Source organism: Culex quinquefasciatus, chromosome 2, assembly GCF_015732765.1.
Source record: "Culex quinquefasciatus strain JHB chromosome 2, VPISU_Cqui_1.0_pri_paternal, whole genome shotgun sequence".
Lineage (NCBI taxonomy): Eukaryota > Metazoa > Arthropoda > Insecta > Diptera > Culicidae > Culex > Culex quinquefasciatus.
The window spans coordinates 203,727,037-203,746,966 of NC_051862.1; the positions used below are offsets into that span (position 1 = coordinate 203,727,037).

General features: G+C 41.0%; 1 protein-coding gene across 1 annotated transcript; it reads right to left on the reverse strand.

Moving 5' to 3' along the window:
• Window positions 1-1,647: 1,647 nt before the first annotated feature.
• LOC119766473 (wiskott-Aldrich syndrome protein homolog) lies at window positions 1,648-2,481 on the reverse strand. Its single transcript, XM_038251035.1, has 3 exons — window positions 2,397-2,481; window positions 2,249-2,319; window positions 1,648-2,181 (listed from the first exon to the last, which is right to left on the reverse strand). Exons 2-3 carry the CDS (start codon window positions 2,264-2,266, stop codon window positions 1,648-1,650), a joined length of 552 nt encoding a protein of 183 aa, XP_038106963.1. The 5' UTR covers window positions 2,267-2,319; window positions 2,397-2,481.
• Window positions 2,482-19,930: the final 17,449 nt, after the last annotated feature.

The following is a 19,930-nucleotide window of genomic DNA, read 5'->3' on the forward strand; positions in this document are numbered from 1 at the left end:
GGGCGAAAAAGTTGTTCGGGCACCTAAAATATACATTCGCCAAATTTTGCCAGCAGCTTTGGCACACTTTGAACTATACTTTTCTAAATTTCCAGCTTGATTGATTGGATCTAGCGGGAGTTATGGGACTTTGAGTAAAAAAGTTGAGTTTTTCCAAATTTCTTCAAAGTTTTCCAAGAGTCGGGCGAAAAAGTTGTTCGGGCACCTAAAATATACATTCGCTAAATTTTGCCAGCAGCTTTGGCACACTTTGAACTATACTTTCCTGAATTTCCAGCTTGATTGATTGGGTCTAGCGGGAGTTATGGGACTTTGGGTAAAAAAGTTGAGTTTTTCCAAATTTCTTCAAAGTTTTCCAAGAGTCGGGCGAAAAGTTGTTCGGGCACCTAAAATATACATTCGCCAAATTTTGCCAGCAGCTTTGGCACACTTTGAACTATTCTTTCCTGAATTTCCAGCTTGATTGATTGGGTCTAGCGGGAGTTATGGGACTTTGAGTAAAAAAGTTGAGTTTTTCCAAATTTCTTCAAAGTTTTCCAAGAGTCGGGCGAAAAAGTTGTTCGGGCACCTAAAATATACATTCGCCAAATTTTGCCAGCAGCTTTGGCACACTTTGAACTATTCTTTCCTGAATTTCCAGCTTGATTGATTGGGTCTAGCGGGAGTTATGAGACTTTGAGTAAAAAAGTTGAGTTTTTCCAAATTTCTTCAAAGTTTTCCAAGAGTCGGGCGAAAAAGTTGTTCGGGCACCTAAAATATACATTCGCCAAATTTTGCCAGCAGCTTTGGCACACTTTGAACTATTCTTTCCTGAATTTCCAGCTTGATTGATTGGGTCTAGCGGGAGTTATGGGACTTTGGGTAAAAGTTGAGTTTTTCCAAATTTCTTCAAAGTTTTCCAAGAGTCGGGCGAAAAAGTTGTTCGGGCACCTAAAATATACATTCGCCAAATTTTTCCAGCAGCTTTGGCACACTTTGAACTATACATTCCTGAATTTCCAGCTTGATTGATTGGGTCTAGCGGGAGTTATGGGACTTTGAGTAAAAAGTTGAGTTTTTCAAATTTCTTCAAAGTTTTCCAAGAGTCGGGCGAAAAAGTTGTTCGGGCACCTAAAATATACATTCGCCAAATTTTGCCAGCAGATTTGGCACACTTTGAACTATACTTTTCTTAATTTTCAGCTTGATTGATTGGGTCTAGCAGGAGTTATGAGACTTTGAGTAAAAAGTCGAGTTTTCCAAATTTCTTCAAAGTGTTCCTAGAGTCGGGTGGAAAAGTTGTTCGGGCACCTAAAATATACATTCACCAAATTTTGCCAGCAGCTTTGGCACACTTTGAGCCGTACTTTTCTGAATTTTCCGAATTTTCAGCTTGATTGATTGGGTCAAGAGTGAGTTATGAGACTTTGAGTTAAAAGTATGAAAAGCTCTTTTTTTCGCTTTTTAGAAAGGGTTTTGTGAAGATGAGAATAGCTCCGGAAATAAATAAATTATCAACAAATTAATAATGTTTCTCAGCATTTTTTATTTTGCAGCCTACTGAGATTTAATCAATAATTTCGCCCTCCTCGGGCTCGCCATCCTCTGGATCACCATCCTGTAATGCTGGTGCGCCATAATAAAGGCTATTCCCCTCGTCTCGGACTTCTACTCTTGCGTTCGGAGGCAGCTGTTGGGGCGGGCCCACCTGCCACCACACCATCCTTGGCCCTTGGCCTTCTGCTGGGGCAACGTTACGTGGGGCCGTGAAATACGGCGCCGGGAAGCTTGGTGCAGCGCAACGAAACGCCGGGAAACGCTGGTCCGGAAAACCGGCGCCGAGATGTTTGGGGCAGCGGAACGAGGGGGTGGGAAACTTGGGCCGGCGAAGGACGAGGCCAGAGGATTGAGGTTCATCCGGGGCGGTGGCGGAGGCGGCCTGAAGGGTGATGGTGGTGGAGTGTTGTTGAAGGGGGAAAAGGGTGGTGCCGTGGGTCTTTCCACACTCAGTCGTGCAGGTGGTGGTTCGAGGAAGGGCGAAGGCGGTGGAGTTTCTCCCACCGGCACCTCTTGGCGCACAGGCCCTCCCCTTCCCACCCGCTTCTTTTTTTTCCACCCTCCATTTCCTCCTCCACGACCCCCACGTCCTTTCTTGCCGCCACGACCTCCCCGGCCACCACGCCCGTATTGATTCACCGTAATCTGTAATAGTTGATAAAAAAACAATTAAACATAAAAATAATGATAATTGATTCTACAAATTACTTACATTAAATAGATGGCTCATGCCCGCTGCCTCCTTGTGGCCACGCGTTCTCAAGTGGGCTGCGCGAGTTAGGTCTGGAAAAAAACGAAACAAATCAATTAAACCCTTGCCTTAACAAGAACTCGGACTAGGTACCACCTACGCTACTTACCAAAGCTGGGGAAAACTTTTTTTCAGTCGAAGTCTTCGATTTTCCGCGAGAAAATTCCGCTGCGCGATCGTGTTCCACTCGTTCCACTTGCGGTGCGTTGGAAATTACTCGTCAGTCCTCCTTTACCGACTGCGATACGAATGTCGACTCCAAGGCATATAGAACATATAAGGTAAGGCGGGTTTTCCTGAACCGGAAATGGATTTCATTTATAATTTTTTTATTTGACTAAAACTTTCCGGAGGGCTTAGCCATTTTGTTGGGTGTTAACGTCTCTGTTACGAAATGTTGCGAAAGGGGAGGGGGGGGTGGTGGTTAATGAAAAATTATATTACGTAACGCAAAATTTTCATATAAAAAAATTTTAAAAGACCGCGTAAGAGGGAGAGGAGAGCTTTCCCGAATTTTGCGTTACGTAATAAAAGAACGCTCCCTAAGTAATCCAAAATCTGTATCTCGGACAGGAATTTTCTGATTGATTGGGCTAAATCCGAAGAGTCTGGCCTGCTACGTCAGTGGATGTTTATTTACATGAGGACCGAGCAGGACTGACTTTTTGTTTAACTCTTTGTTTTCACATTGGCCCGTTTACATTGTTTTGCTTGATTTGGTGTTTTCGGCAAAACTGAAACACCGGTGGTTGATCACTTTTTCGTTTGACGCTTTTTTTTTAAGTTCGGCAGTGTGTGTGAACTCCGTGAAAAAGGGATGGCAAACTAAAAAGTGATCCCGCTCGTTTGACAACAGTAGAGCTTTCTAAGCCCGATCTCACACACACTAGCGCACCATTTGTTTTGCTGGCTGGTACAAAATTTAACCTCACTTTTTTCGTGTACGTACACGCAATACATGCGCAACTCTGTTGGTGTCAAACCATCGGAGAATGAGTGTATAGGTTAGGATTATTCAGAAAAAAATACTTTAACTCTGAAAAAATTAAACGTTTTGGAGAGGCACTCGGGAATAAAAAAACATGCTTAAAACAGTTTCTGGTGTTTTTTTTCATTTTACCGCAAAAAAAAAAATACACAATAGCATTTTATGATGGATATATAACCTTATAGTCCATTGGGACAGGTTATCAAGTAAGATACTTTCTGTCAAAAAATGCCGTAAAGTTAATTTTGCAAAATCAATTCAAAGAATTTAAGAATTTAAGGATTTAAAAATTTAAGAATTTAAGAATTTAAGAATTTAAGAATTTAAGAATTTAAGAATTTAAGAATTTAAGAATTTAAGAATTTAAGAATTTAAGAATTTAAGAATTTAAGAATTTAAGAATTTAAAATTTAAATTTAAGAATTTAAGATTTAAGAATTTAAATTTAAGAATTTAAGAATTTAAAATTTAAGAATTTAAGAATTTAAGATTTAAGAATTTAAGAATTAAATTTAAGAATTTAAGAATTTAAATTTAAATTTAAATTTAAGAATTTAAGAATTTAAGAATTTAAGAATTTAAGAATTTAAGAATTTAAGAATTTAAATTTAAGAATTTAAGAATTTAAATTTAAGAATTTAAATTTAAATTTAAGAATTAAGAATTTAAGAATTTAAAATTAAGAATTTAAATTTAAGAATTTAAATTTAAGAATTTAAATTTAAATTTAAGAATTTAAATTTAAGAATTTAAAGAATTAAATTTAAGAATTTAAGATTTAAGAATTTAAGAATTTAAGAATTTAAGAATTTAAGAATTTAAAATTTAAATTTAAATTAAATTTAAGAATTAAGAATTTAAGAATTTAAGAATTTAAGAATTTAAGAATTTAAGATTTAAGAATTTAAGAATTTAAGAATTTAAAATTTAAAATTTAAGAATTTAAATTTAAGAATTTAAGAATTTAAGAATTTAAGAATTTAAGAATTTAAGAATTTAAGAATTTAAGAATTTAAGAATTTAAATTTAAATTTAAGAATTTAAGAATTTAAAGATTTAAATTTAAATTTAAGAATTTAAGATTTAAGAATTAAATTTAAGATTTAAGAATTTAAATTTAAATTTAAAATTTAAGAATTTAAGAATTAGAATTTAAGAATTTAAAATTAAGAATTTAAGAATTTAAATTTAAAATTTTAGAATTTAAGAATTTAAGAATTTAAAATTAGAATTTAAGAATTTAAGAATTAAGAATTTAAATTTAAGAATTTAAGAATTTAAAATTTAAGAATTTAAGAGTTTAAGAATTTAAGAACTTAAGAATAAAATTGATTTTCGTTGAAAAATTTAAAAAAATTGTACGACCGCAAAGTTTTTTAAAAAAAAAAATACTTTGCGGTCCTTCTGGAAAAGTCCTACTTGACTGCTCATTCTAAGGGGACCATAGTTGATCCATCGAAAAAATGTTGTCTGATCATTTCTTTTTTTAATGAAAAAAGTGATCAAATTTTTAATAATGTTTTCATCGCTGTACTTATAAATTTACATAGAGCTTTTGGACCTATTTTTGTTGTTGTAAAATGAATGTTGTGTGATTTTTTTACTTAGCGAAATTATGTTGATATGATTAACTTCAAAATTTGCTAAGTTTCTGTCAGAGTGTAAAAAATAAAAATGTTTGTTGTATCAAGTGGCGAAAGATGGCGGCAACAAATCCGGTAAGTATCGTGCACAATCGTCAAGATTGATACCACAGAATCTGCTCCGGAAGGCTTCCTGCGTAAGAGATAGGATGGTTTTGGCCAGTCGCGTGGCCATCGGGAAGACTAACCTGCGCATGAAGAGAGTATATTTCAAGGTATATAGTTAAACCCACAAAATGTAGAATTTTAAATCAACCGATAAGTTAGATATTTAACTAAATCATGAGAAAACATTTAAATTTAACGAAATTTGATCCTAATTATGACAACTATTTAAAAACGCAAAACAAGTTATTTGTAATTAGGCTAAGGATTTAAAATGGATTTCTAAATTAATTGGGTACTAAAGCCCTATGCCAATTTTTATGTACAACGGTAAAAACACCATTAAAAACCATTTCTGATCACTTTTTTCATTTTAATGCAATTTTTTTTTGACAAGACAACATTTTTCGATGGATCAACTATGGTCCCCTTGAACTGTCAAGTAGGAGCTTTTCTGTCAAGAAGGACCGCGAGGTTAATTTTTCAAAATTGATTTAAAAATCCATTTTAAGCTCTTTATGGTCGTACAAAGGGTCATTGTACTCAGAAAAATAAGCTTTATCGCTGTGAACAATAATATCAGCAATCTAAGCTTCATTTTAGGACCCAATTAAACAAAATATCTTCACGGCCCTTCTTGACAGAAAAGGTCCTACTTGACAGCTTGTTAAAGGGGACCAATAGAGGTTTCTACGTGCGCATGTATTGCGTGTATGTACACGAAAAAGATTGAGGTTAAATTTTGTCCGGCCAGCAAAATCAGATGGTGAGCTAGTGTGCGTACGCGAAACGTCGCCTATTCATCAAAAAAAATCTTGTCAATTTTTTTGCACTAAAATGAAAAAAGTAATCAGAAATAGTTTTTAATGGTGTTTTTACCCTTGTACATAATAATTGACTTTCCAAAATAGAACGTGACAACACAACTAACATTATTATCCGCGCACCACCAAACCGAAGTTGCGCCGAACAATGTAGTGGTTTGTCGTTAGCGATGGTTTGACACCAACTGTCAAACGAACGGGATCACTTTTAGTTTGACACCCCTTTTACACGGAATTCACTCACACTATCAAACGTTTGTTTTGATAGTGTGCGTGAGCGCCGTTTAAAAAGTGACAGTTCCTTACTTTTTAGTTTGACTTTGACCAACCAACGGGGTACAAACTAAAAACGTTACTTAATCCACCTTTAGGTGGTTGGTGCCTTCCTCTGATATATCCAGATTTTTAAGCGAAAATGGCGTTACGATTGATGCACGCCCGAAAAATTTCCCAGTGCACAGTGGTCAAACCGAAATCTAGCGTGACAAAATTGATAATGGCCACACGTTAAGATTTAGAGCATTGATGTCTTCGGGACAAATGATCAGGGTCAATAGGGGCATCTTTTGGTATGGTGGGCATTAGGGTGGTCCAAATTTTAGGGTGGTTCTGAATTTTTATTTTGGTGGGATGACGAGATAGCGCTTTGGTGTCTTCAGAAAAGTTGTAGAGAACATCATTCTGAGCAACTTTGCTCAGAGCTTAAAGCTCTATCTTCAAACAGGAAGTTTCTAGAGCCATTTTTGTAATTTAGGTTGAAGTGTTTATATAAAAAGAGTTTTGAATTTATCAACTCAGGCTTGTTCGTAGCGAGTTGGTGTCTTCTGACATTTAGAGCTTATCAAAACACACATGTATCTTCCAAGAGATCAAAAATCGAACCTTTAAACAAAGTTATAGCAAAATACGACGAAAAAGACGCCATTTTGAAATGTGAATAACTCGAAAAGGTGGTAGAGTTTGACCTCGCTCTTAGAAACATCTGAAAGTACACATTTTAGAGTACATTTGCTGAAAATATCTCGGAGGTCTTTTTTGTTTAACTTATTTAATCTTAATTTGAATAATTTGAAAATGAGCATTTTTTAATCGTTTTTTGCCCATTACTTTTGATAGAATTGATAGAATTGAGATCATTTTGTACTTTTTTGAGCCCTTCTAGACAATTGTAGAACTTGTCAAAATGAACATTTTTATTCCTGAAAAATGAATTTTGGTCAATTCTATCAAAAGTTATGGGCAAACTTTTCATTTTCAAATTCAAATTAGTCGTTCACCTCCAGATATTTTCGGCAAATGTACTCAATGCTTCTAAAGCGGTCGCTCGGTTATTCACATTTCAAACTTTCGTCGTATTTAACCTTTTGAAGGTCCGATTTTGCTCTCTGGAAGATAAATGTGTTTTGATAAGCTCTAAAATGAAGACACCAACTCGCGGTTGATAAATTCAAAAACATAAACACTTAAATTACAAAAACTCTAGAGCTTCATTAAATGTCGACAAGCAGACATAGCGCGTCAGAATTCGACCTGGACCACCATGCAAAAATCTTTGACGATGACGATGCGTTTCAATTTCACTGTCTGATGTTAACATTACAAACAAAGTGTGCAGTGACTTGACAGCCACATTTTGTTTCTAATGTTGGATTTTGACATTTCGGGCGTGTACCTATTGTATTTTGCTTAAATCTAGATATTAATTTCGTCCGATATTAAATAAAATCCGATTTAAAACTGCAGACTTTTGTCGCACTTTTGACAAAGACATCATTTGTAGAAAATGGCAACCCTCTACACCAGCGATTTTCATGGTTTAATATTAGAGGTACGTTGGAGTTAGATGCTGTTCCCTAAATGACAAAAACAAACTCTTAGCCATATTATATTCCAAATAATGAAAGAAACGGTTTAAAAAACCCATTCAATCTTTTGTTCCGTGGCGTTTACGTCGTTTTGGCGGTAGAATCAACTAATTGCATTGCTGGCAACAATTCCTCATACTGGAAATATAAAAATTGTAAACAAAATTACGGCCGTACGAGCGGTTGTTCTTCTTGCCCCATATGGTCGTCTTGCCCCACCTTCCCCTATGTATTAAATTTTCTTCGAAAAAGTTTTCGACCAAAAATGTTACTCCCTGTTTGACAGATCTTTTGTTTATCGTCTTCGTGTGATTTGGAGCTTTGTTTGGAGCTGTTTTTCCATCTGTGCGATTTCAGCTGGTCCTGTGAATTTTATAGTTTTGACAGAAGCGAAACCTCTCGTCCATGATGACTTCCGATTGGGACGAAATCGAGCGGCTCGCTTCCGAGAATGCCCAGCAGACGACCAGCTTCCAAAGGTAGGTTCTTGCGATTTTGCTGGAAGATGTGTCACTACTTTCCATTTCTTCTCGGACAGGTTGTCGGAATTACGTCAAGTAGTCGCTCTGCTGATTGAAAAGGGCCTGCTGGAGGTGATTTACGACCGATGGCAAGTACTTGACGCAGATTCATTTGAAGAAGAAGGTGCGGGACGAGATGTTTGTGCGGGGAGGCCGCATTAATCTGATCGATTTGGCCAACGTGATCACTGCGAAGAAGATTGTTTTTCCCTGGGTCCCGGAGGATGTGCAGCTGCTGGAGCACCACGATGGGCATGAATGTGGTGGAGCTGCGATGGGGTAAAGAAGGAGGAGGAAAAGGGAAGGACATTCGAGTAGGAAAATGAATAAAAATGCAAAGTGTGTAAATATACAAGTAAATGTGTGAAAATTTATATCGTTTGTTTTATTGACACCAAAGATTCTTGGAGAAATTGCCGTCCGTTGCCAAATTATGGTATGGTGTGGTTAGATGGCGATTTCGGCCCAACAAAGAAATAAAAGAAACTTGAGAGGTCTTTTGATTACGCACCCAAGGATGGGTTGCATGAATGACCCGACCTAATCTTTATCAAAATATCTGAGATCCGGCTCAAAAATGTACAAATAACACTTAAGTTCTTATAACTTTTGATGAGGTTATTAGATCATTAATGTTTCGGGCTCATTAAAAAGGTCTTTCAATTATCTAACTAACGATGGGTCTCATAATAGATCCGGACAACTTTTTCATCAAAATATTTGAGATCCGGCCTCTGAAATGTGTACAAATGACACTTAAGTGCTCATAACTTTTGATAGGGTTATCAGATCTTCAATTTTTTGGGCTTGTTGGAAAGGTCTTTTGATTACCTATCCAACGATGGGTCGCATGATAGATCCGGACAACTTTTTCATCAAAATATTTGAGATCCGGCCTCTGAAATGTGTACAAATGACACTTAAGTGCTCATAACTTTTGATAGGGTTATCAGATCTTCAATGTTTCGGGCTCATTAGAAAGGTCTTTGAAATACCTTTCTAAAAATGCATGATCCGACGGGTTTCTTACAAAAACCACCCTTTTACAATTTTTCAAACTTTAGCCAGAATCGTTTTTAAGCATAACTTTTGAAGTACTTTACTAAACGTTATGATATTAACTAGGGTCTTGTGGGATCCCAAGACGGATCGAATGAGACCAAAACGGTCCAAATTGGTTCAGCCAGTCCGGAGATAATCGAGTGCATATTTTCGGTGCACGGACTCACATCCAGACACACGCACAGACATTTGTTCAGAATTTGATTCTGAGTCGATAGGTATACATGAAGCTGGGTCTACGAGGTCGAATTAAGAAGTTCATTTTTCGAGTGATTTTAAAGCCTTTCCTCAGTAAGGTGAGGAAGGCAAAAAGTGTCAAACGAAAAAGTGCCCAACCACGAGTGTACATCAGCCTGTGGCGCAACAACTATCATAACAATAACGCTTCTTTTGTTTGGATGTGACAGTTCGTAAAAGCCCCTGAGCCATCGCAGGTTTCAGTATATTTTTTGCAGTTGGAAAAACCGCCGTACCTTATAATCTATATGCCCTGTGTCGACTCGACTCGACGAAGACGCCTCGAGGCGCGCCAGCGTCTTTGCAGTGCTGCCTGACGAACAAATATAACGTATATGTATTAATTCCTTGAAAAATCTGTAAATATTTATAACCTTTCATATATGACAATCCCAGAATCCTGCTAGAACGGTGGAACATTTCTGCTATCTATAGAATGCTGTAAAAATATCCAGCTCTGTAAGAACTCTGCTAGAATCCTGCTAGAACGTCGCGACTGGGTAATAAAAAAACCAGAGTAATAAACATAAATGTTCTAATTCGTTGATAACATTTCAAAAAGTGCTATGTCCAACGCAAAGCCTATGTTTATGGCGCTTATTGAAATGTGAGCGACGAATTCTCTCTTTATTTTTTTGTTTTGTCATCTTTAAAGTATGTCACGCAAAAATCTGCTAATTTTTTTTTTGCATTACAGTCAAAGATAGTGAAATCAAAGTGAAATGGTTTTAAATCGTGTTTTTACCGTTTTATATACAAAATTACGTGGGGCTTTTGGACTCTACCCAGCCACGAAATATTCTAGCAGAGCTGGTTCTGTCAGAATCCTGCTAGAACGGTGGAACATTTCTGCTAGAATTCTGTAAGAATATCCAGCTCTGTTAGAACTCTGCTAGAATCCTATATATAGAAAAACTGTGCTAGAATCCTGCTAGAACGCCGTGACTGGGTATTGGCGTGCGTCCGGTAATTTGTGAATGTGCTCCAAGCTGTGCTAGAATCGAGAAATTAAAAGTGAGAGTGTGCGAGTGCATCATGAAGTTTATTATCCGCGTACCACCAAACCGAAGTGCGCAACACTTCTGTTGCGCGAAAAAATCTGTTGCGCCGAACAAAAATGCTGTGGTTTGTCGTTAGCGTGTGCATCTGCCTGTGCTTTGACAGGTTGCGCCCGTAATTAGATTTTTGTCTGCTTTCTCAATAACTCCATGTTGCAGATTTGACAGCTCGTACCCCCAATCAATCCGTTTTCCGCTTGACGGGTTCATTCAGCTTCAAAAATTATTTCGAAATTTTGTAAACAGAATCTCCGGTTTGGCTCCGTTTGGATTCCGTTTGAGCCGTTTTGGCGCATTAACGGCACCTGCTGGTGTATGTGTTTTTCTTTGAGTGTGTTAGTGAAGCGACCTTACAAAAAAAAGTAAAACGTGTTTAATCCTGATCCGACTTCAAGAAGGCAGTCAGTTTTTCGAAAATCGACGGTAACATTTCAAAAGGCATCATGTACACTTTCTGGGTTATTGCATATTCTGAAAGTACTCCTAATAACCTCTCAACTAAAAATAAGCAAAAGTTACTTCAGTAAAGTCTGTTTAATCATGATTTTAAATAAAGTAACATAAACAAAACCTCTGCATCAGCAGTCCCTGTTTATATAGCCCTGTCAACCTGTCAAACAAAAGACTACATGAACCTCGTGACGAAAAAAAAGCATCATGAAAAAAGCGCCATGTACATTCGGCGAAGAAAACCGAATCATAACAAAGCGTCCCCCCTCAATGCCAGCAGGGTGATATAAATGTTGGTGATTTCAAAAAAAGTTATGTTTGTTTTTCTCAAATAAAATTACGGAAATAATATTTTATTAAATTTGGATGATCAAGTATCAATAAAACAAAAAAGAAAGCAAACACAAGAAGAAGAAGCTGTCAAAACCAACCCTTCCATCCTGTTTCGTTTCCGAATTTAAAACGAACACTATTAAGAATTCAATTCGAACTTTTTTGCTCAAGCGGAACTTCAAACGGACTTTAAACGGAACGTGCTGAGTGGGTATCGATATTGCATATGCCTTGAAGTTTGTTACTTTGTAGTTTTTACAGATGTACAGAAACAATGATTTGGCGTTCCTGCTTGTCAGTCAGCACAGTTTTTACCTCCGCGGAGGAAACATGACGTGTAAAGGAGGCAGTGAAATTTAAAAAAAATTAGCGTGATTTTGTGATTGTGAGCCGGTGGACCAAGTTATTGATACCAAAAAGCAGTTTTCACTGCTACTTCGATTTCAGGTGAGATTAAATTTCATAAAGAACAGGGGTCAGTGGCTGCTATGGGTCGAGGGTGTTGATTTTATCGTTCTGCTTAGACTACCGCCCCGGAAGCGAAGGGAACTCCACACGGGTGAGCGCCGTTCCTACCCTTCTTCCGCCTTCCGACTAGTGGCTTGAGGTTCGACGCCTGCTGCCGCGTCGGATGAAATCCACGCGCGTTGAGCATGTTCGTTCCGTTGCTACGTTTGCTCGAGTAGTTTATCTGGTTTGGTTCTTCGGGAGCGGCACCTGTATCAAAGCAAGATTCGCGGCGTTTTTTTATAAGCTGTACTTCATTTCAGTCTCATTCGCTAATTTTCGCTGTTGTTGTGTGGGGAGTGCAGCAACTGTACCGTGGACACGTTTCCCGCGGATGTTTCAAAACACCAAACGTGGGGAAGAATTCCGATGGTTTGTGTCGAGATTTTCATTTTGACGACCATGACTGGGGTATTCGTGACTAGGAAAATCTTGTTGATGAGAGTTGGCAGCGGAGGAAAATCACGGCTACAATCATTATAATCCACGGAAAAGTGTGATTAGTCTTTAAAGACTTATTTTTAGTTTTGAGTTCGGTCTGGACACAGAGTAACCCAAAGTGACCAGTCGAAGAAAAGTCATTTCATTATTTGGCTCCATAAGGTTTGCTGGAGGCAGGCTTGCGTGCGATGTACCACAAAGTGGAACCAAAAATCAAAAGGCAGTGGTAACTCTGTGTTACTCTGGTCTGGATGTTAAATTAAGCCTAGCCTTTTGAGCCTAAATTTTAGCCATTGTTTTTGAACTTGGGGTTAAACCACTGACGTTCCATCGAATTCAAACTTGCCCGCACTTTCTATCTTCCTTCTCACTCACCCTCAGCGTTTGTCAAACAGACGATTTGATAGATGCGCAGCTGCAGTTGCTGAGGAACTTTCTGGAACTACAAATGAAAATGGAAACATGGAACCATATTTTTTGCGAATTCTGAACTTAACGGCGAACATTTTGCAAAGCTTGCATTATTTAATGGGAAATGAGGCAACAAATTGCGTCAAATTAAGCTTTTGACAAAGAACTTTGTCCTAAGGTTTCTATACGTGGTGTCAATCAAAATTTTCGCGAAGCAAACGTTACGTGACAATTCCCTCTCGACAAATTTCCCCTCTTTTTGGTGCACGCCGGTTGGATGAACGAACGTTTCCCAATCAGTCAATCGAGAGACGTGAGATTGATGTATCTCACCATCCACTCCACCTCATAATTTCGGATCGTCGACGAGCCAACAACTCGGCTCGGTCGGTCCCGAAAATTCATTCTATGCTGGATCGACGAGAACATCAAGCAGATGGCCTGGTGGCCCGGTAGCAGACGGCCTGGAGGTCTGGGAGCAGATGGCTTGGAGGCAAGGACTAGCTAAGACATGACAGTCGCGAATCGATCATTGAACTGGCCACCACCTGGACTGGTGGCCGAGGCCGCGGATGTTCCGATGGGGGACATTTGCTGGACCGTAAGAGTTGGAGATGGGTATCAAACTTTATGGTTTTTGATACTGGATATGAAATTTGACATTTCGACAGTAGTGGCCACAATCCGGTGACCGGAGGCCCCGCGGATGTTCCGATGGGGGACATTTGCTGGACCGTAAGTAGGGGCAATATGGGTATCAAACATTATGGTTTTGATACCGGACATATTGACATTTCGGCAGTAGTGGCCACAATCCGGAGTGGCCGGAGGCCCCAGGATGTTCCGGTGGGGGACATTTGCCGAACCATAAAGTTGGGGCAATATGGGTATCAAACTTTATGGTTTTTGATACTGGACATGAACTTTGACATTTCGGCAGTGGCCACAATCCGAGTGGCAGAGGCCAGGATGGTGTTCGATGGGGGGGATATTGCCGAACCATAAAGTAGGGGCATATGGGTATCAAACTTTATGGTTTGATACTGGATGAAATTTTACTTCGGCAGTAGTGCTACAATCCGGAGTGGCCGGAGGCTTCGCGGATGTTCCGATGGGGACATTTGCTGGACCGTAGAGTTGGAGCAATATGGGTATCAAACTTTATGGTTTTTGATACTGGATGAAGTTGACATTTCGGCAAGTGGGTGACCGGGCCCCGCGTGTTCGATGGGGGACATTTGCCGAACCATAGGTAGGGGCAATGGGTATCAAACATTATGGTTTTTGGCCGGACAAAATTGACATTTCGGCAGTGTGGCCACAATCCGTGGCCGAGGCCCGGGGATGTTCCGTGTGGGGACATTGCCGAACCATAAGAGTTGGGGCAATAGATTCTGGTTTTGATACTGGACATGAACGACATTTCGGCGCAGTGGCCACAATCCGGAGTGGCCGGAGGCCGCGGATGTTCCGATGGGGACATTTGCCGAACCATAAGAGGAAGTAGGGGCAATATGGTATCAAACTTTATGGTTTGATACTGGATGAAATTTTCGGCAGGTGGCCGGGAGCCCGCGGATGTTCAATGGGGGGACATTTGCTGGACCGTAGGTTGGAGCAATATGGGTATCAAACTTTATGGTTTTGATACTGGATATGAAATTTGACATTTCGGCAGTAGTGGCCACAAATCGGAGTGACCGGAGCCCGCGGATGTTCCGATGGGGGATTTTGCCGAACCATAAGAGAGGGGCAATATGGGTATCAAACTTTATGGTTTTATACTGAATATGAAATTTAATTTGGCGTAGTTTACAATCCGGAACCGGCGGTTGCGGATGTTGCGATGGGGGACATTTGCTGGACAAATGCGTCAATATGGGTATCAAAGAATTATGGTTTTGATACCGGACATGGTGACATTTCGGCGAAGTAGTGGCCACAATCGGGCCTTCGAAAATTCGGGGATGTTCCGATGGGGGACATTTGCCGAACCATAAGAGTTGGGGCAATATGGGTATCAAACTTTATGGTTTTGATACTGGACATGAACTTTGACATTTCGGAAATGGCACAATCCGGAGTGGCCGGAGGCCACCGGATGTTCCGATGGGACATTGCAGAACTGGAAGTAGGGGCAATATGGTATCAAACATTATGGTTTTGATACCGGACATAGCGGCGACATTTCGGCAGTAGTGGCTACAATCGGGTGGAGGCCGCGGATGTTCCGATGGGGGACATTTGCTGGACCGTAAGAGTTGGAGAAATATGGGTATCAAACTTTATGGTTTTTGATACTGGATATGAAATTTGACATTTCGACAGTAGTGGCCACAATCCGGAGTGACCGGAGGCCCCGCGGATGTTCCGATGGGGGACATTTGCTGAACCGTAAGAGGGGCAATATGGGTATCAAACATTATGGTTTTGATACCGGACATGAAATTACATTTCGGCAGTAGTGGCCACAATCCGGGTGGCCGGAGGCCCGGGATGTTCCGATGGGGGGACATTTGCCGAACCATAAGAGTTGGGCAATATGGGTATCAAACTTTATGGTTTTTGATACTGGATATGAAATTTGACATTTCGGCAGTAGTGGCCACAATTCGGAGTGACCGGAGGCCCCGCGGATGTTCCGATGGGGGGACATTTGCCGAACCATAAGAGTAGGGGCAATATGGGTATCAAACTTTAGGGTTTTTGATACTGAATATGAAATTTGAAATTTTGGCAGTAGTGGCCACAATCCGGAGTGACCGGAGGCCCCGCGGATGTTCCGATGGGGGGACATTTGCTGGACCGTAAGAGTAGGGGCAATATGGGTATCAAACATTATGGTTTTGATACCGGACATGAAAGGTGACATTTCGGCAGTAGTGGCCACAATCCGAGTGGCCGGAGGCCCCGGGATGTTCCGATGGGGGACATTTGCCGAACCATAAGAGTTGGGGCAATATGGGTATCAAACTTTATGGTTTTGATACTGGACATGAACTTTGACATTTCGGCAGCAGTGGCCACAATCCGGAGTGGCCGGAGGCCGCGGATGTTCCGATGGGGGACATTTGCCGAACCATAAGAGTAGGGGCAATATGGGTATCAAACTTTATGGTTTTTGATACTGGATATGAAATTTTACATTTCGGCAGTAGTGGCTACAATCCGGAGTGGCCGGAGGCCCCGCGGATGTTCCGATGGGGGGACATTTGCTGGACCGTAAGAGTTGGAGCAATATGGGTATCAAACTTTATGGTTTTGATACTGGACATGAACTTTGACATTTCGGCAGCAGTGGCCACAATCCGGAGTGGCCGGAGGCCGCGGATGTTCCGATGGGGGACATTTGCCGAACCATAAGAGTAGGGGCAATATGGGTATCAAACTTTAGGGTTTTGATACTGAATATGAAATTTGAAATTTTGGCAGTAGTGGCCACAATCCGAGTGACCGGAGGCCCCGCGGATGTTCCGATGGGGGGACATTTGCTGGACCGTAAGAGTAGGGGCAATATGGGTATCAAACATTATGGTTTTTGATACCGGACATGAAATTTGACATTTCGGCAGTAGTGGCCACAATCCGGAGTGGCCGGAGGCCCCGGGGATGTTCCGATGGGGGGACATTTGCCGAACAAGTTGGGGCAATATGGGTATCAAACTTTATGGTTTTTGATACTGGACATGAACTTTGACATTTCGGCAGCAGTGGCCACAATCCGGAGTGGCCGGAGGCCCCGCGGATGTTCCGATGGGGGACATTTGCTGGACCGTAAGAGTTGGGCCATCACTCAAGTATCGGCTAACATTCCCATCCCCATCCGTGTCTTACCACTGGTCGTAGCCGGAGTCGGTATTGATCAGCACGATAGGGACCGTTGAAAATTGCGAAGGGGTGATGATTGGTTCCTACTTTCATCTGTGGTCCACGGAGCAATGGTTGGGGGTCCTGATGGTCAATAACGAAGTAGCAGCTACGGGTATACACCAATGCTATGCTGTTGTCAAAAAGTGATGAGCTGAGTCGGCGGAGAAGAATACACTTAGTTGTCAGTGTCAGCCACTTGCGAACTATCAGTGAGAGCCGCCTTCATTTTTGGTTACTGTTCTTATTTGGTGGGAGCAGTATTGTAATTGATGAGAAATAAATTTAAAAAAGTTTTGAATTTATGAATCAAATTTTGAGCAAATGTCTGTGCGGGTGGTTGGATGTTGATCAAAATAATTGCACTTGATTATCTCGGGACTGGCTGAACCGATTTTGTCCGTTTTGGCCTCATTCGATCCGTCTTGGAGTCCCCTAAGTCACTATCTATAAATGGTGATGTTTAGTTAAGTACTTCAAAAGTTTTGCTTAAAAAACGATTTTGACTAAAGTCCGAAAGATTGTAAAATGGGTGGTTTTTGTAAAGAAACCCGTTATGTTATTCATTTTTAGAAAAGTATTTGAAAGACCTTTCCAACGCGTCCAAAATGTTAAAGATCTGATACCCCTTTAAAAAATTATGGTCAATTAAGTGTTTTTTATTCACTTTTGACAAAGAACTTTGTCCTAAGGTTTCTATACGTGGTGTCAATCCAAAAATTTCGCGAAGCGAAAACATTACGTGACGAATTCCCCACTCCACCTCATAATTTTCAGATCGTCGACGAGCCAACAAAACTCGGCTCGGTTGGTCCCGAAAATTCATTCTATTGCTGGACGTCGACGAGAACACATCAGAAGCAGATGGCCTGGTGGCCCGGTAGCAGACGGCCTGGAGGTCTGGGAGCAGATGGCTTGGAGGCAAGGTCCAGCTAAGACATGGCAGTCGCGGGAGTCGATCATTGGAACTGGCCATCACCTGGACTGGAGTGGCCGGAGGCCCCAGGGATGTTCCGATGGGGGGACATTTTCCGGACCGTAAGAGTTGGGGCAATATGGGTATCAAACTTTATGGTTTTTGATACTGGATATGAAATTTGAAATTTTGGCAGTAGTGGCCACAATCCGGAGTGACCGGAGGCCCCGCGGATGTTCCGATGGGGGACATTGCTGACCGAAGAGTAGCAATATGGGTATCAAACATTATGGATACCGGACATGAAATGACATTTCAGCAGAAGTGGCCATGGAAGAGGATGTTCCGATTTTGCCGAACCATAAGAGTAGCAATATGGGTATCAAACTTTGTGGAAATTATGAATCTAGTGAATCTTGGGAAATTTGGACCAGACAATGTAATCCAAAATTTCAACAACCATCTTGCGAAGTTCTTTGTCATACTGGTCATGTGTAACATAACCACCTGCACCTTTTTAGAGACCGGATCACAAAAAATTGGATAAAAAAGTTGTCCGGGTCTATCATACGACCCATCGTTAGATAGATCATCAAAAAACCTTTCCAACGATCCCAAAAGATTTAAGATCTGACAACGCTTTGATTTTAGGAGGAAGGCATCAATCACTGAGGTGGTTTAAAGCAACGTTTTTTTAATTTGGAAATGTATGACTGAGACAACTCATTAGATACAAAAGAGACTAAAATAAAGTCACAGCGAATTCACTTCACTTCCTCCACAGCTCGGGTTTTGCATTTTATTGGAACCAGAATGGAAAAAAGGAAAACAAAGTTCGGCAGTACCAGCGCTCAAGCCGGCGTAGTTCCCTCCGCTGTCGGGCGCGATTCCCGATGAAAAAAGAAGGTTCGCTCTCTACAGGTGGGAAGCAGCAAAGAAAATACTGGCCCCTCAAGCCTGTGGAGTCAAGAAGGAACAAGGCAAGGAGGTACTCTACAGTTTGGTTGAGCTGTGGAGAATCTTCAACGAGTTCAGCAGCTAGTTGAAAATCACAAAGACCCAATCAGATCAAGTAAAAGTGATCGGTTTCATGGCCTTCACGTATTGCGTGAACTGACCCTAGCGCCCTAGCTGTCATTAGCTTGAACAAAATATTATCATTACTTTTTATGGAACTTTCATGATTCCCGGTCCTATACTGGTCTCGGCACCGAAGATGACCTAATAAAAATAAGTTATGAATAACTAAAAACTGGCGGAGAAAGTTGCATCACATGAGTCATGCACGATCTTGAGCACTGTTTTGAAATGTGCTGCAAGAAAATTTGAATTGTCAAGAAGGGCAGATGAAGACTGACTGGAAATTTAAATGGGAAAATCTTGCAAAAAAACAAAAACAACAAAAAGACAATGAATAAGAATAAGAAGTCCTCTTCGCTTCTCCCTCCCAGTTGATGAGGGATAAATGGGTCTTTTAATTTTTTTTGTTGACTGCCAAAGCGAGAGGAGCTCAGCTCTGCTCCTATGCGCCACCAAGTGAGGGCTTGGGGAACTTACCTTTATAAATAAGTGTTAATTTAACTGTTCTGTTCGCAAACGCCACCAATTGGTGACTTGGAAAAGTAGCCTGCGCGTGTTCACCTCCGTGTTGTGCTCAGTGCTCCATCGTTTTTTCGATTATTTTTCGCCGTAGTTTCCCGTGATTAGCCGCGAGTTTGCTCCTGCAGCATGCCAAAAGCCGGCCGTGGCCGTGGCAGTTCGAAAAACCCGCGAAGTTCGTCTACCGGCCGTGTGCAAAAAGGTAAACAAACCAACGCCTTGTCGACCGCCATCGCGCAGGGGAGCGTGAACGCAGAAGGCATCGACAAAAAGTTGCTACATCCCGGATATGTCCCAAGATCACCAGTGCAAACCCGTTCCGGTACTTCCGGTGCCACGACCAGTGGCACATCAACATCCGCCAACATCCCCATCAGGAACGAGTTCCAGATGCTGAGTGACGACGAAGAAAACAACAACACCGACGGTAGCAGCACTACAGACGACGATGACGAGCGTGCACGGAAAAAAGTGTCGACGCCAAAAAAGAACAATTCTCCAAAGGAACGAAGACCACCTCCAATTTTTGTTTGGACACGTTGGCGGACCATGTTGATGAGTTGCTGGAAGGCTTCGGATATTGTCTGAAAATCGGTAAGTCGGCAGTGCAAGTGATCACACTGAACTGAAAAGATTTCGACCTGGTGCTTGAAGAACTGAAGCGTAGCAACTTCAACTTTTACACATACGACCCAGAGAAGCCCCCTGTTAAGGTCGTCTTGCAGGGTTACCAAGACCGTCCGATCGCCGACCTTAAGCGACACCTCTCGAACGCCGGAATAAAGCCACGGGAGATAAAAGTGCTCTCGCGAAAGA